The 27311-nt window shown below is 41.9% G+C and overlaps 1 protein-coding gene across 1 annotated transcript in view; it reads left to right on the top strand.

The window, feature by feature from the left end:
- The first annotated feature begins 12877 nt into the window (after window positions 1-12877).
- Window positions 12878-27311, top strand: part of TMEM255B (transmembrane protein 255B) — a 63057-nt gene continuing 48623 nt past the window's right edge. Inside the window, exons 1-3 of the mRNA XM_032202208.1 lie at window positions 12878-12908; window positions 19276-19418; window positions 23450-23512. Coding sequence (XP_032058099.1) covers window positions 12878-12908; window positions 19276-19418; window positions 23450-23512 — 237 coding nt within the window. The remainder of the gene's footprint in view (window positions 12909-19275; window positions 19419-23449; window positions 23513-27311) is intronic.

The raw sequence follows: 27311 nt of genomic DNA, 5'->3' as shown, positions 1-27311 counted from the left end.
AAATTGTTTGCTGATAATTAAAAGTCTCTAAAAGCTGGGTAAGATTAAGGTTTGTTGTCAACAGGTGGCCATAATCTTCCAGACTGATTAAGATGGTTTTGTTGAACTGTGTGGAAGTTCTCTAGATTTATGAGGATTCTGTAGTAATTAAAGTTATTAAATACTTGTGTACAGAAAGAACAACCTACATGCATCAAGAATTAGAATGATGTGCATTTTTTATTTGACCACTTTCAAAAATTGCTTTCATTATAGCAGGAATGTTGGTCTCAGTTCTTGCTATATTTCCGTGGCTTATATTGCTTTATTATCATTTTTAAAATTTATTATCCTTTTTCCCAGTGGAATGGAAAGTGGCCTTGTGTTCATCATGGACGAACACCATGCACATGAGCCCAGCAGAAAGCTGATAGAGGTAACATTTACACAGTAGTTCAACCCATGTTAATAGAGGTGTTTGTCCATAAGCTGATGATCATACAAGTTCTGCCCAAGTTGAATTCAAACCTTGGAAACAGCCCAGGGACTGTTACGCAGTGTGCATGGAGTTTGAGGAAGGATCACAAAGAGTGGTCTGTAGCAATGCCATTCTCCAAGATTTAGGTACATCCTAAATGGCTGCAGGCAAGATGCCTCTGTCAAGGGCCACGAAGGATGTGGATTAATGGTGTACCAACCATTAATGGTGTTGACAGTAGCCCCGTGGCACTCAGCTATCTGCCTCTGAAAACATTAGTACAGGATTTGAAGGAAGAATTGCCAGGAATCTGTGAAGAGATTTAACATATAGCTATGAAACAATGACTGGGAATGGAGCTTGTCCAAACCGAGGTCTTTAAGCATCACACTATTTCTTTATGTTGATATTAAATAATTCTCATATTCATGTTGTAGATTATGAATGAATTCTGTTGGGGTTCCAGCTTAGCTGGTGTGTTCAGGAAACTTGTGTTTAATTTTACTCTGCATACCCTGAATATTTCCTTTTTTTTATTTTTTTTTTATTTTTTTTTCCCCAATTGTGTGAATTTGTGAATTTTCCAAAGACTGTGACTTCAGGCCTAGCTCGTTTGACTTTGCTAACCTCAACTGTGCCAGATTCTGACATCATGCATAAAAGCTTCCTACAGATGTAAGGAGGGCCAGGCTCAATATCTTAAATTATGCTAAGTGTACTGTCAGGATGGAGAGCCCTTGGGTCTCATGCCATGTCCCTTGAGCATGCCAGGCTGGCATTATGCTCAGCAGGAATTTGGATGCAAAGGAAATGTAAAATCAAGGTCCATACAAGCAGACTTGGTTTAGGATATAAGTGCTCCCAAGCGACTAAAAAGTAACTTTGGAAAAGTACATCAGTAATCTCTTCTCAGAAAGCCCTCCAGGGATTATAAAGTGGATCAGTAAACTTCGTTATTACTAAAGGATTTATGTGGAGAGAAAAATGCCTTTACTTGAAAGAACATGAATTAAAACTTAACAGCCAAATGAAAGCCCTTTTGGAAGTATTATTACAGGAGAAAGCAGTAACCACCTATAGCACTTGCAATGAGCCGCTGTGTATTAGTAGGTGTGATCACATCTACTGACTCATTTGGACCTCGGGGTAACTATTATTTAAAATGAAACACATACATAGCACGTGTTTAACTCAAATGCAGCAAGCAGCAGCCAGGTCCCCTGTCTCCTCTTTGTCCTGTGCAGCCCAGCAGATACAGGGAGCCATAAAACTGAGTCCCTCCCTAAAAGTCCCTCCGCAAAGCCAGAATTCACTTTTATGAATGCTGATGCAATTCAGATTTAATGCAAAGTTCCCATTTCAAGGTTTGGTGGTTTGATTTTACTAGAATAAGACCAAAAATATTTCAGACTCAGAAATATTTATTCTTTATAACTGAATGTCTAGGCTATGCTAATTATGTTACTTTTATTATAGGTTGTTCATAACCTTTGTGCAGGTGAAATTTTGTTTGCATAAATGTTCAAGAAACAGCTTACCTCTGTATAAACTCAAACATTGATGAGCAAGCATTGTAAGAGCTATGTCAAATTGTTATTCACATTTATCTTAAAAGGCTTATCTTCCTAGGCAAGGTGGGCACGTGGGCAGGAGCAGGTATGTTTGTGCAAAGGGGGCTGAAGCCTTGGGTTCAGGAGCCATCAGCTCCCCACCATCATGGCAAGGGACTTCAGTGCCATCCTGGGAAGTCTCCTTGTCCCTGTATGGGCATAACACGAGGCTGAGGACATACAACAACACTGAGGCAGTAATCCGAGGGAAAATCCTTCGTTCCTTCATTCTGGGGCAATGATCCCATGCCACAAACATTGGAAACCATCGAAGAGAGGTGCCTGACCACACACCACAAAAATAGATCAGTGAGAATAGATCAAATGAATGGCTTATTTCTTGTATTAAATTACATCTTTAGGATTAATTATGGTAACACACATATGCATAGACCTTAAGATCAATTCACAGGGGAAGGGTCAATGTAAATTCAAAAATTTTCAAATAGCTACAGTAAAATATCCTACTGGTGCTGAGCCCCACTAAGGATGGGGATGTGTGGTACAGCTCATGCCTTTATGAATCCAACAGCATGTTCTAATAGGGTGCATGAGCCTGTCTGTATAAATATTTAAATAGAAATAGATACTCCCATAGAGGGGAGTAATGCCAGTGTGACGGCTTTAGCTATGTGCAATTGCATTTCATTCACCAGGTATTTTTTTAACATCTCACCTGCACCCTGTTCCACTGCTCTGTATTCTTTGGGCTTAGTTTTTGTATTATAAAACCCTGATGCTTTCAGGCTGCTGCTGCCACGGAGGATGAGCAAGTGATGCACTCCTGCCAGCACCAGTTCTCAGGAACCATTCCCTTTCTGAAGATGGATCTTTCTCCTACGCTGTCTCTGCAGTGTTTTTCCTCCCGTCCTTATGCCCTTCATTATCCCTCCCAATGACACTAGAGGTGAGGAAACATCTTAATTCCTGAAACAGTCAGATTTAAGACCTGAAATCTCAACATGCAACAAGGCCAGCGCTGAAGGCTTTATGCAAGTGGAAATGGAGAATAAGAAGAGAACAGAACAGAATATTTCACTAAACAGGAAAGAGAAGAGACCATCATCTTCTTCTCCATTTCCCCTCCTCAGGAAGTTGTAGGGAGCAGTGAGGTCAGCTCTTAGCCTCCTTTTCTCCAAATAGACAAACCAAGAGTCTTCAGGCTGTTCTTGGAAAGGGAAAGATACATAAATATTAGCCTAAATAAATATACAATAGTGTTTTCTTGGAGGTTGTTTATTAAAATATTAGGTTTCTTACAGCTTCATTTATCTCATCAACATAAACAGAAGTTTGATTTGTAGGTAACTGATCACAGAATTAGAACTTTAAGAAGAAGGGCCAGGAATTCAGGAATATCTGTTGCATTTATGCTGCAACCAAGCAGATGCTGTGGCTAAGGGGAACAACCTGAAAAATGACGTCTTGATCAAAATCTGGGAAGGAAATCAGAACTGTAGGAGACCTTGTGTGCAAACCCATCACAGCTACTTAATAAGTTTAAGTTTGTTGAAACATGAGTGGACAAAGTTAATGCAATATCAGATATAAATGGTCATTCTCAGTCTGTGAGGCAAAAGAAGTGCCTCATTTACCAAGATATCTGTGTACCATGAACAGCCAGCTCACCTCCACATATAACCTATTTTGTCTCTTTAAAAGTCCATGAAATCAAGAATGATACACATGTACCTCCCCAAGCGTGTCGGTGCTTACAGCCCACAGAAGCTGATAGATTTTTCCCTCTCAGTCTACTTTTAACCACTTTTGTTGCTGGCACTGAAAAAGTGCATGATGGGGAGGCTGATTTCCTGCTCTCAGCCTGTTTTTCTTATCTGTTTTCAAGCATGCATAGGCAAAAAAAAATACATTTAAAAAAATATTTTATTTTTTCCCCTCTATCTAGTGCTGTACCTTGTTTACTGAGGAGAAATAAAGTAGCTAATTAAAAAGTGTCTGTCTTCTGAGGGTGCCCTCCCAGAGACTTTGAAAGTCCTCCTGAGCAGCTCTCTAGTCACTTCGTCACCTTTTGAGCTGCCTCACCGGACTGTCACCCTTCAGCTCCCCTGCACCACTGCCAATATCAGCAGGGCTTTCTTCCAGGGCAGCAGGCAGTTCTGCATGAAAGAGAGTGAGTGAGACAGAAGGGCTTTGATTTTGTCCTCCTCCTGCCACTTCAGTTCTGCGGGATGGGCAGGGTCCTTCAGGAACATCCTCTTCGTCTCCACCCAGCCCCTTGCATCCAGTGTCCAAAGGGCTCTGTCCGTGGGAATCCACAGAAAGGGAAGATGCAGCTTTGTCAGGGGGAAAAAATCGATGTATGAGAGAAACGTCTATGACTGACAATTGAAGGAGACAAAAATGGGGGACAGAAGTAACCTAAAAGTGATGCGTGCTTCCTAGACCAAGTGTATTACTGTCAGCATCAGAAGAGGACACCTTCACAGAATCTCTTTCCCTCTGACAACTCAGGTGAGAGGGACAGAGGAAGACGTACCTGTGTGAAGTGTTCCCCTTAACTCCTCTGCATATCATGAAATCATTTAGGTTGGAAAAGACCTCTAAGATATGAGATATGAGAGCCTTAAAGCTGTGAAAAAGAGACGCGGGGAATGAAAACACTTTTTAAATTTTCCAAATGTAGTTTTCTTCTGCACATTTTTTCCCTTAGTGAAATGTTTTGGGCTCTGCATCTTTTGTCCTCTACCTGGATTGCTAAGCCATAGTCCATCTCCTGGATGGTTAAACCTGCCTGGCAGCGAGTCATGGTCCACCAGCTCCTTTTAACTCTCATTTACTGATAATTTACTATTTTACAAAACAAAGTGACTGGAGAACTCTAAAATGCTGCTGAAAGTGTCTTGGCCCTGAAAGTAGAGAATGCATTTTAAAACCCGTCACCTTTTTTTATTTCAACCCTCCATCTCTCCGTATCTCCACAGGCAGCCCATGTCATCACAAGCACCATTAATTCTGGTACTTTCAAATCAAGCAGAAGAAATAAACCAGGCTGTTGCCCTTCCTTTGTGTTGCCATCATGAACCGAGCTAGGAATTTGGAAGATGACGTAATGGCATTTTAACGTTTGATTGAAGACTTTCTTCCCCACAGAGGTATCAGCAGAGAATGGAGCATCATCTTTCCTTTTAAAATTAAAGGTCAAGCTCCTTGCCTTTGTCTGAGCCAATATATTCTCACCTGACCAGACCATCACAATTGACCAAACCATCACAACCTCCAAACTTTGCTGTTCTTCTTACCAAGAAATTTTTGACACACTGGAAACCGCAGTGCATGCCAGAATGTTACTTGTATGTCATGTTTTGTTGTCCAGAGTTTCTGAATACTTTGAGTTACCTGAGCTTGAGGATTACATCTGTAGAGCAATTATGAGATCAGCTTAACATATGTTGGGATAAATTACAATTCTTACAGGGGTTCTTGGTGTGGAACTTGCCTCTTGGCTCTCCTCAGTAGCAGGTAAACTGTCAAACAGCCTGTCGAGGTAAGGAGGAGAACCTTGTAACTGAGACTTTAAATCTGAACTGAACAAAGCTGTTGAGCACATACTAGAGGAAACAACTTTGCACGGGCAGAGAGAGGAGCAAGGAGTTCTTTTCCATCGCTGGGACTGCTTTGTGCATTGTCCGTGACTTTAACAGTGTCTGCTCCAGCAGACAAGAAGGGCACCTTGACTAAATGTGGCATCAGATGATAGAGGAGAGGTGCAGGATGCTTCATTTACTTTTGGACTTAAAAAAAAAAAAATAAAAAAAATCAATGGATAGTACAATTCACTGTGCTGCTAAAGGAATTTTTGAAGATGCTTTGAGACAGGCAAAATAATTAATCAAACTTTATGTTTACTACTTAGAAATGTAATTGAAATTATGCCTTTTAAAACAATACCAGTACCACATCTGCATTTCAGATTGATTTATTCTTTCAACAATGGAATAGATAATTTTGAAACTTAAGCCACATTTTCCAGAGGAGTTCCTGTAACACGCATTCCAAAAACTGATGATCCATTTCTGATTGCACTGATAGAGATACAGCCATATGTATACACTTTTACCCATGCACAAATTCATGTAACAGTTCACAGGACAAATTAAGTGATTTCATTTTTTTGCTTGGTCCCCCTTCTGATGTGCTATCATTGCTGCATTGCGAGCACACTTCTACTAATCATCTTGCAGAGGAAGACATCCAATGGCTTTTGGTATCATGTAGCAAGTGTTTTCCTTTGTAAGGGCAACGTTCCTTTCCTCAGGTTCATTCTCCTGTGGCTCTAAATACTCCTGGCATTTAACTTGACTTTTTTTTTTTTTTTCCTAGCACTTTTCAGTTTGCTTCTCACCCCCATTGGGACATCCCACTTCTTCACGTGGCATACAGATGTCTGTGGAACCCGTTGTCAGAAAATGCCGTGAATCCTAAAAGCTGATAGAGTTAGCAAACTGACTGCATAAATTGATGGATGAAAACCCTATGGAAGGCAATTAACTCCCCTTATGACACACATGTACCTGTGTGTCATTCATTTATCTTGGATACCTCTAAAAATTGTTATATACAGCTGTACCTTTTTGAGTCCCTTTTTAGGCTGACAGCCTTTTAAATCTCCTGCTAGTGAAAACACAACACACCACAACAAAATACACCTTGGAAACTGGCTGGAGCCAGGAAGCAGGTTTTCTGAAGTGAATTCTTCAGCAATTTTCTTTTAATAGCCAATGACTGTTTACCTCATGGTTACTTATCCTGGACCTTTCTTCGCTTCCTGCATGATTTCCTTAGAATGCCCAGCTGAATTACAGCAATGTATTCATAGAGGGACCGTGCCAGTAACCGTGCCAATAAATACCATTTATAAATTATGAACAAAGGAATTCTTCTTACCTCATGGTCATAATCCCATATCAGTGGGTGAGCTGGCTTATTAAGAGCCCTGAATTTAGCCTCAGCGATGACTGCTTTACTGGTTTTCAATTAGGGGTTCAAATAATGGGAGGTGGGGACGAGTCCTAAACTTTTCGAGGAATACAAACGCACTCTGACTATTAGGGTGAAGAATTAGGAGCATCAGGATCATTTAAGAAATAAACTCCTGCTGAGAGCAAAAGTCATGGAAAAAAGCTGGGTTTTGTGCTTTGAACTTTATTAAAAAACAAATAAACAACCTTTCCTCAAAGACACTGCCACCACCAACAAAAGCCCACAATGGATTTCCAAAAGGGGCTATTGAGAAAATAACTCTCGTGAGAGAAAGAAGCTGATGTAATAGGACTTAGTACCAAACCAGACCTTTCTACAGAGAAATAGTCTAAATTACAATAGTACAGAAGAGATGAAAAATGTAGCTGGAGTGTCATGCCCACAAATAGTCATGGAAGATGGAAAGTGCTGAGGTATTTCCACTGTATGATACCACTCAATTATCACTGATGGCCTTGATGGGATAGAGGGTGTATTAAATTTGTGGAGGACGTAAACCTGGGAGAAACTGTTGAGTATGTTGGAAGAAGTATGCTTGTAGACAGGCTGTGAGTTCAAAGTGATCTTGAATATTGCCCAGCCTTTGGGCATCATCCTTTAAGAAAGGAATGGCCTCCAAAGCTTGTGATGACAGAGACAAGGGGAAAGCAATGGGAAAGTCCACTAGCCTAGAAAACATGACCTGTGAGGAATAACCAGACAGGCTGTGTTTGCTTAAAATAAAGAGGAGACTTCAGGAACCCACAGGATACAAATTTCACGTGTCACCAACATCATCTCCAAAACATTCACCAGTATAAAGAAGATCTGTAGGATGGGAAACAAAAACCTTCAAAGCTACAGTGTGCCACAGGAAAGAAGTAAGAGAAATCAAGGTCATTGTGGAGGCCTTCAGGCCCTCTACTGACAGGGAACATTTTAGGTGAGAATGCAAACATTATCCTGACAATTATCTATGCTTCATGAGACACAGTCTCTGGAAAAACTCTTAACACTCTCTCCAGCCTGCCCTTGAAGCATGGGGACTTCTGGGCACAGATCTAGCAAATTATTTAATTTTGACATGTAAGCAAGTACATAAGCCAGACATCTAAGAAACAGAGATCTGAAAAAAAAATATTAATTAAGAAAATTCAGGTCCAAGTTACACACAAAATTAGGGAGAAAAAACAAAACACAACACCCACAAAAAAAAAAAAAAAAACACACGACAACAACAAAAAACCCTTTTGGCTTTAAAGACAACCAGAAGTATAAAAAAAAATGAAGTTCGACCAGACTTACAGTGCATTGAACTAATTAGCAATTATTAAATAACATCACAGAACACATCTGTTTAGCAGTCCTTGAACTGGAGTCTTGCAAGTACTGCAAGTACTGTCAGTGGTTCACAGATCCCTTCTTGGTTTCACTGAACTGGTGAGACTCCAAAGTTGCAATAAAAGTTAGTTTCTAAGTGTGTAAACTCCACTTCATCATATTTTTAATATGCTAATATGCTCCCATGTCCATAGTCCTCAGTAATCATAGAATCACAGAATGGTTTGGGTTGGCATGGACCTTAAAGCCCACCCAGTTCCAACCTCCTACCATGGGCAGGGACACCTCCCACCAGCCCAGGCTGCCCAAAACCCCATCCAGCCTGGCCTTGAACACCTCCAGGGATGGGGCAGCCACAGCTTCTTGAGGACATCTGTTCGAGTGCCTCACCACTCTCATCGTGAAATATTTTTTATTTTTCTCCTGTGAGGTTTGGGTTGTTCAGCTTGGAGAAGAGAAGGCTGTAGAAAGACCTTATAGCGACCTTCTAATACCTAAAGGGGTCTACAAGAAAGATTGGAAGAGACTCTTTTTCAGAGAGTGTAGTGATCGGTGTGTTGGTTTTACTCCGCTGGGCAGCTGAGCTCCACCACAGCTGTGCTCTCCCACTCTGCATCCTAAAAGGGAAAGAAGAAGAAAATACAATAAAAATGGCTCAAGGGTTGAGATAAGGACAGGGAGATAACTCAACAATTATCGTCACAGGCAAAACAGACTCAGCACACGGAGATTAATGAAATTTATTACCTATTGCTAACAAGCTAGAGCAGTGAGAAACAAACAAACAAACAAACAAAAACAAACTTAAAAACACCTTCCCCCCACCTATTCTCTCCCACCTCCTTCCCCCAAATGGCACAGGGGAACAGGGAATGGGGGTTGTGGTCAGTCCATGATGCTTTCTCTCCACTACTCCTTCATGGTCACTTTCTGCCCCTGTTCCACTGTGGGGTCCTTTTTGCCACATAAACCCAATACAATAGGACCAGGAGTAATAGTTTTAACTGAAAGAGGTTAGATTTAGATTAAACATTAGGAAGAAGTTCTTCACTAAGAGGGTGGCGATTGCCCAGAGAAGCTGCAGATGCCCCATCCCTAGAATTGTTAATTCAATTGCTCAAGGCCAGGTTGGATGGGGCTTTGGGCAATTTGATTTAGTGGGAGGTGTTGCTGTCCCTACTGAGGGGTGTGAACCAGATGATCTTTACAGGTTCCTTCCAACCCAAAGCATTTTATGATGCTCTTATTCAGTGACGATAAACACATATACCTTAAACCCAGTTCCAGAGATCTTGCCTTCAGATTGGTCCCTGAGGTGTACCCAGGCAGCCTGCCTCTTTCACTATCCTGGCTCCCCTTTAGCAATCTCCACACCTGATGGGTGAACTGTACTTGTACTTGGCTGCTCCAAGTTAAGCCATTTTCTCTGGAGGACTCTACCAAATGCTTCATGTAATCCAGACAGATTTGCTTCACTGCTTTCCTTTTGCCTCAGGAATTATTTACTTTATCAAAGATTTTGTCAGTTTGACATAGTCTAGCTTTGATGAAAGACACTGGATTTGAACACATTTTTCACTTGCCTGTAAGACTTTTCCTAGTCAAATCAATGGGGCATGGAGTTGCTGTTCTCACCTCCTCTGCCTTCTTGTGGGAGAGGTTTCCTGCTCTCCAGTGATACAGCTTCATTTCCAGCTTACCTGATTCACTTTGCTAAGGGCTTGAGAAGATAGCTACCAATTCTTGCAACTTTTGGGGTGCAATTTTCCTGGGCCTGCCACAGGAAACAACCTAAGTTATGCTTCTACTTCACTTCTGCTAATGTCATTTACATTATTCCTGCTTGCTTTGGGTTCTCTACCATTACCCTCATAGAGATAAATTTTTGATTGAAAACTGAGTCAATGTGTTCATCCAAGGTTTGAAGCAGCCTCATTCTTCATCCTATCCTCAGCATCTAGTGGTCATACATCTCCCTTATTTGAATCACGGTTATTTATATAACTGAAGAATTCTTGGTTATCTGTTATATTTTTCTTTGCAACATCAGCCTCAGCTAGATTTATATCCATTCTTTCTCCCTGGTTCTGCAGTTCCTGCCCTGCAGGATGTAGCTCACCTATTTTCTTTCCTATAGGTTCACTCACTACTTCAATATCCTCTTTCAGGTAGTTACATATCCAGTACGTCTATAGCTGTTCTGAAGCTATTCTACTTTTTTTTTTTTTAGGGGATGAGAGTGCTACATGTTATTTTTTACATTGGATTTAAATTAATTCCATGACTCTTCCACAATCAAATGTTTGAGTACTTAGGTCCAGGCAGTCTCACCAATCATTTTCCCATAGTTTCCTGATATTTGCCCTCTGATATCCAGGACTTTAGGACCAGATCTATTTTTGACTCTCCTGAAATTTACAGTGAAACATATGAGTCATCAATCAAAGGTTATTTTCCATAATCAACTTATTTTTAAAACGTTTTATAAGATCATTTCTGTTTACTGAAAAGAAGTTGAAAACAACTTCCCATTGGGCTGTTGTGTCTGTTCGGTGGCTGCTGGTAGAAAAAGCTATTGCCCATCACACCCAAGAATACATTCTGCATTCAGATATATTTTTTCCAAACTATGGCTGGGGAATGGACATTTTCCACAGTCCTTCCTGTTAATGTTAATGGAAATCTCTGTCCAAAACCACCCCTGAAGCTGAGGGGCTATACTAGCTTTTGAGGCTTTGTTATCACTCTTCTGCATCTCACTTTCACTAGGAGAAATGTTTCATTTGTACCATCACCTCTTCTGTCTTCATGCCTTCATTAATTTCTGTTAATAATTAGTAATCAATACGTAGAACAAATAATACATTTATCCTCATTTTTCTCTTTTCTACACAGACTACAGCCTTCAAGCCCTCCGGGTTAGAGGACACAAAGAGAAAAATGTGGCTTTGACTCAGAGTGGACATAGTTTATGCTTGGCCTGAGCTCCTGGCTTACTTGACTTCATAGACTAGGAGCGGTATCTGAGAAAGTTGTCTCCTTTTATGTAAACATTTCCTGGGGAAATATGGGAAAGACTGAGAAAGTAGGGAGAAGTCCTGCAAAAGGAACAGCAGACAATGCAGTGGCTGGTGGCTGTTTCTTCTCGGCTGTTCCTAGACTCTTTCTGAAAGACCTCACACCTCCCTGCAGTGGGTAACACCAAGAGCAGCATCCAGCAGCTCCTGTGTAGCAGCAGGACAAGCAGCAGGATCAATTGCAGGAATGAAAAATAAGATGTAAGGAGAGAGATGGTGAGGCTGAGAAATTGATAAATACTCTTTAAGAAAAGGAACAGCCTTGCAATATGTCTTCACTATTGGCATTGCCTGTCTTAGCCTATGCCTACCTTAACCTATATCTCAAAGATTCCTACTTTTTTTAATTCATTTGATTAATATTTATGGTTGCTGTGATATTTTATTTCTGTTTGGTATTGATTATTTTTTTTAAAGGAAAGAGGAAAGCTGAAAGGAAAGCTTTATAACTCTAATCTCCACCAGGTGACAAATTGGTCCCCTGCCATAGGCCAAGAACAAATGAAGAAGTGAAGCCAAGCCTGAGACATGGTTAGAAGATGTAATGAATGAAGCTATTGACTACTGCACAAACAAAAATCTAGTACCTGCCCCTCCGTCCCCCCAAAACGCTCAAAGGCCAGCCTGAAAATGAACTGCTCAGAGTGTGCACAGGTAGTTTTGGGGGGAAAAGGTGGCAGAAAGACAAGAAGAGCTGCATCTATTAAGGGTGCAGGCGGAGAGGAGGTGGACCTGCACTTGGAGCAGACCTGAAAAAGTTTGTGTGAGGTCCCAGCTTCTGGCTAGGACATTTTACAGAGCAGGGAGATGGGCTGAGGGAATTTAGGTTGGACATTAGGAAGAACTTCCTTTATGAAAGGGTTGTGAGGCATTGTAACGGGCTGCCCAGGGAAGTGCTGGATTCCCCATCCCTGGAGCTCTTGACAAGACCAGAGACCCCAAGAAGCTCCGGGGACATCCCTACGGGAAAGAAGCTCCGGGGAAGTCCCCCCCTCGGGTCCCCCCCTCGGCGAAGCGCCCGCTCGCCCCGCCTCGCCCCCCGCCGGGCTCCCCCCCGGGGCGGTCCCGGGGCCGGGGCCGGTGCCGGTGCCGGTGCCTCCCGCACCCCTCCGCGGGCAGCGGCGGAGCGGAGGCTCCGGTGCGGGGCTGGGGGATGGCTCCTCCGGGCGCCCCGGCCGTGCCGGGCCCGCTGGCCCTGCTGGACCCCACAGGTGAGGCGGCTGCGGGACCCCCGGGGGGGCGGCGGGCAGCCCGGGAGCCTCCCGGAGGGGAGAAGGGACCGAGGGGTTTTAGGGTCTTTGAGGGGTGGGGGGGGGGGGGGGGCGCAGCACAGCGTAGATTTTTTTTTTTCTCTTCATAATGCAATCGTGAAAGAGCACAGCAGCGTTTCTCAAGGAATATATAAGGCGCGGATGGGTTCTTCCTCGCAAATTCGTCATCAAGGTAAGAGACAGACCCGGCGCGGAGCCGCCGTCTCGTGGCTCGCCGTGGATGCTGTTGCATGGGGTTTCATGAGTTCAGCACGCTGGACAAGTCAAGCATTTCATCAGGAAAGGGAAAAAGCGATTGGCAATAGCGGCTGCGGGTAGCCCCCCGAAGCATCTCAGCCCATCGCGTTTAGTTTTGGGAGGCAGCAGAGTAGGATTAACTCGCTGGCACAAGCCGCTTTTGGAAACGCACAGTGCAAAGCATAGCCAGGGGAGAGACGGTGCTGAAATGAAGACTGCGGTAATTAAAAATGATTAATTTAACTCCAAAGACCTTCCCTTAAATGTTTGCTTGACAACATCAAAGCAGTGCAGGCAGAATTGGCATTTCTGCTTTGATACTGTGCTCCTCTGTCTGTGGTGACTTTCTGCTTAATTATCTGGTTACGTATGGTTAGTGCCACTCTGTCTGAAGCAGGCTATCACAGTTCTTTCATTAAGTAATGAAAATATACTTTCTTTCTTTTTTAATCCTGCTGCAAAACTTTCCTCCCTCATCTTTTCTCGTATTAGGATGCTCATACACATTTGGCTGGAGCATTATTTCAGATTGGTGTTTCCATTTGGATCACCTTAACGGGCTCAAAGAGGAAGGTATGAAATTGGGTGGCACTGATGTCCAGCAAATGTGATTGTGGTCCCAGCAAATTGCGACATCCTGCAGTGTTTTCTTCCTTGCCAAAAATCGTTCCACACATTTTTATAGGTTTTATGATGTCTGGAGCCTGATTTTTAAAAGGAGTTGTGAAGTTAGCAAAATACAGTTGCCTTAGTTTTAATTAAGCCTTTTTACAGTTAAATTCCAGACCATATGCAAGTTTTCTGGAGTTGAGAGATACCGTTTCACTCTATTTTTCTGTCCTTTGACCATTGCCCACGTTCCATGCTATGGACACATTTCATTGTAAATTCATTCGTTCTCCTTTTAAACTCATCCTTTTCTTCATTCAGATCCGGAGCCTACTGTTTATCAAAGGATCTACCTCTTTGCATTCTCCCAGAAATCTGATCTATGCCCTCCCCACAAAATCATCCATTTTCCACAGTCTTCCTGCAAATTAAATTTACCTCTCTGCCCATTGTGAGCAGGGTATTGTAAATACAATTTTATTTTCTGCACAATAAATTCTGATGAACGGAGAAGTTCTGCTGAGTCTTTTGCTGCTGTGTGGCCTGCGGAGCTTGATCTTCAGCAGGCACTTTTTCTTTTTGCTCTGGAGGAAGAGGTAATAATAACACGTTCACGCCCTCTGTTGACCCTGGCCACAAGCTAATGCTAATGTGGATATGATGAGAAGATTTCTTTCCACACGCTTGATTTTTGGTAAGCTGAATTGTAAATTTGAAGCTTTAATAAATTGGAATGAGGTTCAGACTAAGAGTATGTGCTCACACTGAATCATTGTTAAAGAAGTTAGAGGGGATGAATGTCAAAATTATTTTGAGAGTCACTTAATTATTAAAAACTTGGAAGGTCAGTAGCCTTCAGTAACTGTTTCCTGCACTACAGAAACATCAGCACTGGAGGAAAAATCAACCTAGAATTACTGATAGCAACACTTCCTCCACTCCTAAATGACTTTCCTTTTATATGGTTGGCCTTTGTTCCAACACCTGGCACAGAGATTGTTGGGGAAGAGGGCTGAATCAGACCCTCTGTCTGTGCTACGGACGGTGTTCCTGGGGAAACAGTCTGGCATTGCTTTTTGGCTGCACAGACCCATGGGTAGGTACAGTAAAAGTGGATCCAAAAAACTGCTTGGCAACTGCTACAAACAGCAGTAAACAAAGATTCGAAAAATCTCGGGAGCCAACATGACCGAAATAGCAGAAGGGTGGTAACAGTAGGAACCATTTGCAGCTGTAGCCCTTTTCGTTTGAAGATACCATGCTGCTTTATGAAAATTACTTTGGCCTCACAATAAGCTTGTGACTTATATACATATAATTGTACACATTTTGATAAGGACAGCAATGATTTCTGTTGATGTGACTAAGGAAACCCCGACGATCAGAGCAGAAACCAATTGAGAACCCAGTTTCTACCCATCTACCCTTAGCATGTGGCAGTCCTTGAAAACAGGGGCTTGCATGTGCCAATCTCTGCTCCAGAAGGGGCCTTCCTCTTCCCCAGTAAGTCACCTTTGCTAAGCGTGGAGTTTGTGGCTACCTGCAGGTAGTTATGAGGGCTCCCAAAGTGGGATATAAAATAGAAAGTATGATTGGATATTTGCATCCAGCGTGAGGTGCAGCTGGTAAAAGATCAAAGCACGTGAGGATTGAGGGGTATCACATACATAAATCGATAGTGCTTTCTAGGAGCTGTACATTTCAAAGTTAAAATGTAGTTCAGTCCAAAAAAATGACCTTATAAATAAGGGCATCCTTTTCTGTTTTATCTCAGTAAGTCCGTATCCGATTCACTCCAATTACAAATGAGAGCATGCCTTTTCCTAAGACATTTTTGAGAAAACACAATCTGGAGAATCAAACTCACATTTCTTTTTTGTGTATCATTGATAATCAAAACTTTGGAAGGCATCTTGGACGTATGCTTTATGTCCTTTCAATCTGATCGGCCTTTGCCAGTACAGGTGTTGCTGTGAAAATGCAGTAGCTTTGCTCCTCAGGCACTTCTCATAAAAGCCAACACTCAGTGCTTTCAAAAACACCTGCCTGAGGAGCATCTGTCCCATTGACTTACAGAAGGTTTGTATTACTACATCCCTTTAGTGTATGCCTGCATTAAAGCTGTGGTTTTGTAGCAGTGTGGGTGTTTAAATGAGCTGTCTTGACCATTGTAAAATCACAGAATGATAGATTAAATCAGGTGGGAAGCTACCTCAGGAGGCTGCTAGTCCAACCTCCTCCTGCCAGCAGGGTCAGCTGTGAGGTCAGGCCAGGTTGCTCAGGGCCTGTGGTACTCCACTTGTCACCGGCTCCAGGTAGAACCCAATACATTAACCACTCCCTCTGAACCCAACCATCCAGCCAATTTTTTAAACATTTGCATGCCTACCCATCCAGGTCATGACATCCTAACTTGGTTTTGAGAATAGTGTAGGATGCAGTGTTAAAATCTGTGCCAAATGTGGTGTAGATGATATCCACTGCTCCACAAATACAGACATTTTGTCATAGGAGGCAGTTGGCTTGGTCAGGCATGATTACTTTTGGTAAATCCATGTTGACCGTTGCCAATCTTCTTTTGCTTACGTGCCCAGAAATGTCTTCCAAGAGGATCTGCTCTGTAATTTTTCATTCCAGTCTCCAGGAAGCCAAGTGAGACTGATTGGCCTGTAATTCTCTGCATCATTGTTTTGACTCTCTCTGGAGATAGACAGAGTGTTTGCCTTTCTTTACTTATTGGGGATTCCCTGATCTTCATGTTTTTTCAAAGGTGGTAGGGAGCAGCAAGGACATCAGCCAGTTCTGGTGGCATCCCCGGATGCAGTCAGTCAGGTGGACTTGAATGCACTGAGATTTCTCAAGGAATCCCTAATTCAATCCTTACCCACTGCTGATCATTCTCCTCCTTGAATCATCTCTCAGAGGGGGACCTTGCTGGTGAGCATAGGCAAAGAAGGTGCTGAGTACCTCAGCTTGATTTGTGTCTGCTGCCACTAGTTTATCTGCTCAGGGTTGGCCCACATTTGTTTTCTTTCAGTCTCTGTAAGGACATGGCAACTGGGAATAACAGAGTGGCTCACCACTTGAATAAAGGTTTAGGTTTCTAATAATATTTTATAGCTCTAGTTTTTCTAGGTTGGACTGTATGGATTAAAGCTGGCTCAGGTCTGTGCTGCTCTCTACTGCAGCACTTCATGTTGGTGACCCTGGTCCTGGCCACTTCTCCCATTTTTCCTTTGCCTTTCAAGCACTTGTTTACAGAAATGCTCTATTTATAGGACGGGGTTCATTCTCCTCCCTGTTGCATCAGTGTTGATAGGTCTGAGCTGTAAACTGGAGTAATTCAGTTATTAGGGCTTAAAATAGCCCCTTACAAATCAGTTGTCAGGCTCAGTACTGCTAGGAGACAAGATGGGTGGGTGACCAAAGATGGGCACTTAAGGTGACCTAAACTGTGAAGCCAATATCTTGGAGAGCCAGTATCTTGGTAGCTTCTGGGGATACTGCACTAGTAAAACCACCGGGGATACTGCAGAGTATCCCCTTTGGCTGAGTGTTGATGTTTTCATGCCCTGTCACAAAGCAACCTGTACTTCATAGCCATCAAAGCACTGGGAAAGTGGAGAACGACTTAGGTTCTGTGAAGCACTGAGCAAACTTAAATTTCTGCTGTCTCTGAGACCTGAGGACACCTGGCGCTTGTTTTAATATTGACTATGCAATGGGGATTCCTTTTGGGGAGACTTAAATTTCTGAGTGCAATTCTTACAAATGCAACCACAGGTAAATGAGTTTCTTGTGTTGAAACTACATGTGGGCCTTACACTTTTTTACTGTCAGGCCCTCCTTTCATTTCCATCCACTTGCATAGTTTTGAGCTGGCATATGGTCTGTGAGCTGCACTGGCTATAAACAGCACACAAAGGTACATTTTGAACATCCACTTTTCCATAGCAGCTCTTTCAGGTATCCAGTAGTTCTGAAAAGGCTGCATGGTTATGAAGCTTCACCATTTCTCCCAGCCTGATTTTCATGGCTGTGGAAGGTTGGGCTGGGATAAAGATTCCCAATAGTGAATTTAGGTCTTGCCCGCAGTCATGCTCCTTTTGATTTTGCACTGAAAAACATTTCTGCAATGTAAATGGAGTGGTCAACAGAAATTTCCCTGCTATGGGAGGCTTGGCTGGTTCATGCAGCAGCTGCTGCTACTAAAGCAGTAGCTGCCCTGGGTCGTATGGCTCCATCATGTAAAATCAGTGCATGCTTGCACAAGGCTTCACGCAGACACAGCAACCTCCAGACATATTCAGAATAAAGATACTTCGTTGTTTACTTCTCCCTCTTCCTTTTTTCAACACCAGTGACTTTTCTTGTGTTCCATAAAGGTTGTGAGCATAGCCAAGCATCAGTTTCCTAAATCCGTGGGGACACACGAGATTTTATGTGTCTCTTAGTGTAAGCTGTAAGGTTATGGAGTAGGCTGGACAAATGACTACAGCAGCAGTGTAACTATGAGATACAACAAGCAACTAGTTTGGGTATTGTCTGGGAATCTGAAGTGAAGTAGCTTAATCCATATGCTGATTGAAGCATTCCACTTCTTTTTTATTTTATTATTTTCCTGAGACTTGGGGTGTTAGTGGTGTTCTTCTATTTGCTGTGCAGTGTGCTGCATTTCCATGCATTTCCTAACACCTAGCTCCTGGAGCTGCATGCCTGAGAGCTGCATCTTTGAGGTGGAGCAGAGAGCAGTTTGCTGTCTCAGTAATGTCAGAAAATCTTAAAAGCCTGAGCTGTAAGAACACGATCACTTCAAATATTTCCAAAAAATCCAATCTTTGTGGGAAAGGTAACTGACTTGCGGAGTTGTAAGTGTAAAGTCTGCTTTCCTCTCCTGAGCTGGCTGCAGTGAAATGGAAGTGGCTTCATTTAACCCTTCGCACTTGGTAAAGAGCAGATTGATAATGAAGAGCCTCTCCGTTTCCATGTCCTCTCTGACCCTGCATGGATTAATGGGGAATCACCAGAGGCAAGCAGCTGGGGCACAGAATGGAGGGGAGAGTGCAGAGAGTTATTGGAGAGTCCTGTGAATTATTTCTTGATCTTTAACAGGAAGACTTCATACATGCAGTGAAAGAGATGTACGTAAGGGCAATAGATGATACTTATCTTCAGTAAAGTTGCTTGCTTCTCATACTAAAAGGCTGGACTCGTTTTGTCTGTTAGCGCCAGTGGAAAGATGCCAGCAAACATACAGATTTTGATTATGAATTCATTCAAATTATTTGATTTGGTTTGAGAGCATCCGTAATCTAGCCTGGCTTTTGAACTGTCACCATTTAACTGAGTTACCTGCCTTGGAATAATATAGGTTGGTTTGGATACATTAATATGAACAGCAGATTCATTTTCATGAATGATAGTGTGTAGAGCTTATGCTCATCTCATTTAAAATATAAGTTTATACGTTCTGTCCACATGGAGTTAAACTGGAACTTCACAAATGTAAGCATTGTTCAAGGCCTGCAGGGTTTGACTTAGGGACGTGAGCAACAACTTAATTATAAATGTTACTGCAGATAAGGCATAATTATAATTGTCACCGACATTCAGTTCAGCTTGATAAAAACTCATCTCGTACGTGTACCTGATGTTTGCAATTAAAAACTCTTTCCCCCCTCCACTTTCTACAGGGCAGTTTGCAAAAAGGAAGAAGACCTCACTTTGGTTCACAGTCGCCCTGCTAGTGGTGTCTACTTTCATCCTGACCATAGGGCTGGCAGCGACAACAAGGACAGAAAATGTTACTGTGGGAGGCTACTACCCAGGCATCATTGTGAGTAAAGAAGCCTACTCTAGGATATTGGGTACAACTAAATAAATTATCATCAGCTGGATATAGGATTATTACAAAGGAAAAGAAAAATCAGTTGTCTTGAATTTCACAGGAGGGAGATGCTCATTTGTTTTGATCTGGTTCTAGAGTGCGATTAAACAGGGAGGTAAACTCAGGTTTTCTGAATTACCCTAAGGGAGGGGAGGCTTTTAGGTGGCACAGGAGGGTCAAGTTTACACTGCACAGCGGTATGCTGATCTCACGGTACTGTGGTGGAGGCTGTGCTTGACAAGTGAGTGGACAACAGGCATGGGATAGATTTAAATGGCCTTTTAGAGATTCACTGCTTTGATGGCTGAAAAAGTCACTTTGCTCTTGTCTCCATGTGGCAGGAATTTTGCTGGATCCAGTGCAGGGAAAATGCTGGTTATGGGCATATGGAAGCTTCTCCCTAGAGTCTGCCCAACTTCTACATCCTCTCATACAGTCTTGGTGTCTGTCCTGCTGTACAAGTTCCCCTTCCAAAATCCTTAGTCTTGTTTTTACCTTGGAAATATGTACCCTGGAACATCTACCTGCACTGGACACAAGGCTTATGTTGCATCTCTTTAACCCTGTAGTGCCTTCTTGGTGGCTTCTGGGGAAGTGTAGCCCTTCCAGGCCTTGCACCCATGGCCCTTTCCAATCTCAGAAGTGATCAGTCATACCCCAAAAGAGTGGAAACCTCTGGAGGAGAAAGTTTTTTGAGATGAATGGGTTGAATTTTAGAAAGAGTAAGGGCAGCAAATAGTCTCTCTGCCTTATTTAGTCTCCTGTGGCCAGCCACAGGAGGCAAAGGGTGCAAGGTGAAGAAAAGAGGTAGGCATCTGCTTAGGTATGTGGCTCCACCAGTGCCAACATATGCTGTGAGGTACCCTTAGTTCTTGTTCTCTGCAGAATGAAATGCCCAGAGGAGAGGGATCTGTATCTTCTAATACAGTGCATACATTTTGCATTGCCATTAATAATTGAACTATTCTTCCTAAGCAAGTCCTCTTACATCTTGGTGTCACGCTGAGAACAGGTCTTTCAGAAAGATAATTTTGGGATAATGATCTATAAGGAGCAGTGTTCTAAAAATAGAACAAAAAGTAGCTACAGGAATAAAACCTTAAAAGAATGGGTTTTCCTTTCATTAAGCTGAAATAGATAGATTAATCCCGATAAAAAGTCTTCTTTGGTAATTTTGAATTAAAGTATTTCAGAAGGCCACATTATCTGCATTCATTCCCTTGAAAGGAGTTTCATTTTTAAAGTAGATTCGGTATGATAAGTAATAAGCCCATGTGCACAAACCAGTTTACTTCAGCATTTAGGTTCTTTTAGGAAGAAAACAATGTCTATTCACTCAGAAAAAAATAATAAAATGTTTTTTGAAATATTAATCATTAGTAATCTGTTAGAATAACTAGACTATATCAGAACACTTTGAAAGCAAAACCTTTAGTAATAATTTTCCCTGTAAAAAGATTGTTGGAGCTAAATAGTTTTCATGAAATTCAGAATTCTTTTCATGCACACATAGTGTATTATTGAAGCAACAGAAAAACGATGGTTATTTATCAATGTAAATGTTTAGGAAGAGCTAAAGGTGCTGCACAAACCCTGTGTGATAACTTACCAAAAGCCTAGTTAGAGGAGCACAGCAGTGTTCCTGCCCTGCTGCTGGAGGTTGCTGGCTCATGAGTAGCACTGACAGACAGATGGACTAAGGGAAGGCCTTGCAAAGCTGAATAACCCTCCAAAGGTGCTCCTCTTCTCCACTGGCAGTAGAGGGAGCTTAGAAAGCTGTCATAGCACTGATCTTGAACTTGTAGATAGCTAGAGCTTAGTAAGTGAATCTGACATTACATATTTAACTCTTGGGCTGGAAGAAATTTATCTTAAAGTTAATTACAATTAAAAATAAGTTATAGTTTGCACAGAATTTAACAATAAAATCATAACCTTGAGGATGGTTTATGTGACCTAAATCTCCATTGGTCTTAGGTAAGGGACTTTGGTCTTAAAACACATGTAGAATTAGACCCTTACCATGCAAACACCTACAAATGTGAACAGGACTGTTCACGTCCATTGACTTGCCTCTAGAAGCATTTGCAGATCAGGGCTTTAGGGTCAGATTCACAATAAAAGTTGGACATCTGCTTAGTTCCCATTGCTTTCAAGAAGAGTTAGGTGCCTTAATTTCTCTTTCTGTTTGGTGATTTGTCATTTGTTTTGGGAAAAGCTTTTTTTATAAATGCATCTTTTTAGCAGCAGGTATTAACTACATTTACACATCCGAAGTAATTTAACATACAATATTGCTGTATGTAGGTGAGTTAGTATAATGTTCCACTTCGGAAGGTGTCTGCATTTAGTAGATTACTGCTTGATCATCTGTTTGGGTTTAGGGCTCTCTTTGTGGAACAGGTTGCAAAGCTGGGTTGGAGCTTCAACCTTATTTCCTTATAAACACTGTTTATACTTAAGTATTTCATATCACTTCTCTGTGACTACTGCTTGTATTATTTTAATTAGCTATTTTTAAAATCTTTCAGCCAGGAGACCACAGAGTCCAGATATCCCAGTCATCATACAAGAAAAGCAGCACATATAACCCTAAACCAATCTCAGCAATGTCGTGGCTTACAACATGATCTCTATCTGGTTCTTTTTTTAAAAAAAATAATATATATATATATTTTTTTTTCCTGTATGTGGATAATAATGCTCTGCTCTCTGCCCTCATTTGTAAGCCTTAAATGGGACTGCATGGATTGCTCCTTTTAGGATGAAAAACTGGGGCTGGAACCAGCTGTCATTTTGATGTAGCTGTGTTAATTTACAGAGTTGCTGTCCCCTGAACAATGTGTCCTTGCTCACGGTTCCAAGTCTCTCCCCTACTCAGCAGTCAGCACAGACGTGCTTGCACACTCTTTTTCAAAATCTCTTCAGTACTTTTGCCTTTCTTTCACATAAATCTTCCCAGAGCACTCAGTAGCTAATCCCCTTTCCCTACATTTGTCTTCTTGAGGGGGAATCACGGATTCCTGTTGTTACGTTGAGCGATTGAAGTGCTTACAGGAGATTTGCTTTCTGCTGCGAGTGGTTGTGCGTAACAGCAAGGAATTCATGGGCCTTGCTCAAGCCGTTGGCTGGGACACTTCGTCCTTAAAAACCTAACTGGGCTTGGAAAAGAGGCTTTGAACCAGATTTGGAGAGCTAGTGCCAGCCTTACTGAGTGCCTGCAGAGAAGCATACATCCAGTAAGGCAGTGAGCGAACGCAGTGGAAACAGACCTGCTGGTGACACCGACACTCCTACTGTGGCTCTTTCTGTGTCTGTGGCCAGCTAAGTCTTAGGTGTGTGGCACTGAGGAACAGCCTTTTCTCCAAGCCCACATCAGCCTGGTGAGAATCCTGGTGCCAGGAAGGTCTGGTGAGGGCTGGAGCACCTCTCCTCTGAAGTAAGGGTGAGGGAGCTGGGGATGTTCAACCTGAGGAAGAGAAAGCTTTGGGATGACCTCATTGCAGCTTTTCAGTACTTAAAGGGAGCTTATAAAAAAGATGGAGAGCAAATTATTGCTCAGGCAGACAATGAGAGGACAAGGGGGAATGGTTTTAAACTAAAAGAGGGGTGATTTAAGTTAGAGGTTAGGAGGAAATTCTTCCCCCAGAGGGTGGTGAGGCCCTGGCACAGGTTGCCCAGAGAAGCTGTGGCTGCCCCATCCCTGGAGGTGCTCAAGGCCAGGCTGGATGGGGCTTTGGGCAACCTGGGCTGGTGGGAGGTGTCCCTGCCCATAGCAGGGGATTGGAATTAAATGATCTTTAAGGTCCCTTCCAAGCCAGGCTGTTCTATAATTCTGTGATAACATTCACCCTTTCCCTGACACACCCCAATTATCCCATCTGTATGATGCACCTGCTCAGATGTCACTGTGATGGTTTGGTATGTTGACCAAATAAGCTGACCTCATGTGTTTCTGTTGGTTTTGTTCTTTGCCTTAGCTTGGCTTTGGATCTTTCCTAGGGATTGTTGGCATCCACCTGGTAGAGAACAGAAGACAAATGGTAAGCAACTGCCCTTTTTGTATTCTTATTTTGTACCTTAGTGTCTTAAGAACATGAAAAGCAGAGATTTCCAGCTGACTTAAAACTGCTGCATCTGCTCCAAAACATTTTTTCTTTCTTTTTTTTTTTTTTTTTTTACCTTTTCTGAGAAGTTTCTGAGAAGTATGAAGTGGCCAGTGATTCTCTCTGTATGGGGCAAGGGATAATTTAAGGGGTTATCACTTCTGGATCACTTTTTTTTTTTTTTCTTGAGCAAATTAATCCCCTGATAGTTTGGTGAGTTCAACTGACTCAGGGCAGGGTCAGATGAGTGCCAGAATTTGGCCAGGAGTGTGTAGCAGAGAAAAGGATGAGGAGAGAGGTAAAATACACGGGATGTGCCAGTCTGAGCAGCAGTGAGCCATGTTCTCAGCTCTACCATAACACACGATCTCATCCTGCACGAGAAGTTTAAGTCTGCAACACTTTCCTGAAAATTTACATGTTAAGAGAAAACAAACCTCAGAGCGCTTGCTATCAAGGCTAGATCAGACAGGATCTGATGATACTTTGTGGTTTGTTTTTAGATTTATCTTGGCTTTGCAAGCTGCTTGCTTTTATTTATGTGAGGAAGTCAAATAAAGTCCTTGGGTCCCTCTGGGCAAAGGAAAGTATATGGGACTTGTGCAGTCTTATACTTTCCTTGCTCTCAGCAAAAAATTGCAGTGTCTTGATCAAAAGCATGTCCAACGTGCACTGTACAGTAGACTGATTATAGCTAAGCATTATGAAATACAATTCGTTTCATAATACAGAACCTTCACAGGTATAAATCAAAAGAGTGCCGTTGAGCTCAGAGGAGGAAATGATTGATTTACCTTGCATTTTGCTAACAATTTAGAAGTAGTCTGCTGTGATTTCCTGTTTTCTTCTTAGTAATTCCAGTCTTGATTTGATTATTTATAGTCAAACTTCTTTTGTAATAACTGTTGTTTGTTTGTTTTTTTTTTTTTTTTTTTTTTTTTTTTTTTTTAATTGTCTGAAAGTTTCAGTGGTGTATTTCAAGTATTCTTCTACTTTCAGCTTTTGTTTCTAGCTGTGTTTCCCAGAGGTGAGACTGATAAAGCCATGATGTTTGTCTGTGTCTTTTTCTCTTCCCTATTCCATTTTTAAAATGTGTTGGCCAATCTCAGGCAAATTTGGCAGGAAGGTAGAGAAGTCAGGGATGTGCAGCACCTTCAGGTTTTGTGGAAATTCATGTGTGGGTTCAGAAAAGAAGTGTAAATCCCCCATGGTGGTAAAGGCTGCAGTGTCAGCTCATCACCCTGAACAACTAAGGAGTCCAAATGGAACATGACCTGTGAGATACAAAACTGCAGCAAGCCAGGCCTGATTAATATTGCTGGTAACAAAACAAATTATTTGTTTTTAAGAATTATTGTTCCTCATTTCTACACATAGGTATATGGTCTTAGTCTTTGTTTGCATTTACCAAACTGGAACAATGAAAACTAGTTTCTAACAGTTATGATCTGGCTGTTGAAAGATTGTTGTGTTGGGGAACAGACCAAGAAGGTAACTAGAAAGTTTAATTATATGTCTTGTCTTGAGCATCATCCACAGTGTGCTAAGCCTGGAACACTGTCTAAGGCTGAGCTGCTTGTTTTCAGATGCTTTGGAAATGAATTGGAAAGGGTTTACATCATACCACAGCTGAGGACAGTAATTATTCCCTGGAGTGTAACTGAGTGTATTCAATTGAAAAGGTTTAGGGCAGCTTAAACAAATTTGTAGTCATCAATAAGACTTCAAAGACTTAGATAAGCATTAAAATGTAACAGAGATATCATTTTCTGGTAACTAAAAATTCTGTTCATTGCATCATAACAAAAGTGTGTGGGGAAGAAAAGGAATTATTTACTCAGTTACTTCTATTTTAACTGGACTTCCTTTGAACAGTTACATCTATATAATTTGAGTTTAACCCAGTGTAGCTCTGGCAATTTTTTGGCCCTTGTAATGACTCAATATTTCATTTTCGGTTTTTAAAATTGAAAATAAATGCAGGTTCAATTACACTAGAGAAAAATCCATTTTAATTGACCTTTTCTGCATATATCTATTTCTCTCTTTGTCTTGAAGTTGTATTTATTTGTGACCTATCCTCTCTAAGTCTGGATTTATCCATAGTTTATGAAACACTAAGTGCAATATGAAATATGTAATGGTTAGCAGAGCTAGTCCAGCAAAAACCCAGCACTCAGTAAATGCAAACACAGGGTTTGAGAAGGAATGAAAGCACAGTTAGGCCAAATGGACAATAGTTTGTTCTTAAAACAGAACATTAATAACATTGCACTTCTTTGACCTTCTTCTTGGCATGCCAGGGTCCACAGTGGGAGTTCAATGTGCTGACCAAGGTATAACCCTTAATTCAAAGGAACTGCTGCTTGCAGAATCGGGCTCTGCCTCATTGACTAGCATGATTTCAGCTGAGCTCTCAGCATTCATGCTTGCCTCTGTTATGCAGAGCTTGGCACCAGCAGAACAAAATCTCCCTTTGACTGAGGATAAGATGCCTTTGCACTGATTTGGGATGTTTATAACTAGCAAACAGCAGAAATGAAAGCATAATGTTTTGCTGTCCCTTTTTTCCTCCCTTTTACCCCGCAAAGCAGGTCATGGATCGAAGAAGAGCATAGCTATAAGTCATTCCATTACACAGGCACACTTAGTCCAGCCGGATGTGTGGAAGATAATGTACTGCTCAAATCAAATGGATTTGCTTGCAAGATACGAAGTCTCCTCACTTGTTTGCTTGCTTGCCATCTCCTCGTGTTACAGTACAACATATTTCCCATTAGAAAATGAGATGCTGAAATTACATACAGAGGTAGGGAAGGCTGGAGCGTGCTGGGGGTCTGTGGCTGTAGGGCTGAGCTGAGAGCTGTAGGCAGTGCTGAGCAGGTAGGTAGACACCTCTTTCAGCAGAGTCCCTGGTGTTTCCAAAAGGATGGTTTTAAGCACTGCAAAAGGTTTCTCCACAGATAAGTGTGGAGGTAGCATGAACTAGCACCAAAAGACTCATCACTCTTTAAATGTGCAGTGTTAGTAAGACACAATGCATATGGTTTTGGCTAACCCTGTGGAAAAAACAAGCACTGTCTCACACTTTCCACTCATACATCTCTCCAACTCATCAAGCCATTCTTTCACAAGGCTGAAAATGAATGTGCTGAAACAGTAGTGCCTCCAAGAGTGACCAAGAGATACCAGGGCACCATGATAACTGTTGGGTTTTGGAACATCTGCAGTATTACGGTGCTGCCTGGAATGTATGTGAGGTAATATTTCATTACTACTTCAGATTATTTTCTTGCCACCAGACTTTGTGTCTGTTGCAGAAGAAAAGCTTTTTCAAAGAGGTTATGTGTGTGGGCCAGTTTTCAGAAGTATATGAGCCAAACCTCTTTTGCTACTCAAAACCAATTATATTTTAAAAATAGATTTTGTCCATCAGAAAATCCCCCCTGGGAATTTTGTGTAAAGGTTGTGGTTAGCAATACGTATACAAAGAAAAGATACTAACACAGATACCTACTGTGCTCTGTTCAAACAAATTGTGCTTTGTTTTCCTTTTCATGACAATTGAACATCCTGACAGCAACTGGCTTTCGTACCGATTAGCATCAAAGATGCTAATTGCTGATAGATTCCATATCACACATTAAGCTAATTAAAGCAGCTTGTTTACCTTAAGAGAAATACAGTTACAATTCTGTAGATCTCCTGGGCCTGTCTTTGTTGTTCCTGCACAAAT

Source organism: Aythya fuligula, chromosome 1 (assembly GCF_009819795.1).
Source record: "Aythya fuligula isolate bAytFul2 chromosome 1, bAytFul2.pri, whole genome shotgun sequence".
NCBI lineage: Eukaryota > Metazoa > Chordata > Aves > Anseriformes > Anatidae > Aythya > Aythya fuligula.
Note: the sequence above shows the minus strand (reverse complement) of the source record. Positions and strands in the feature narration are given on the sequence as shown.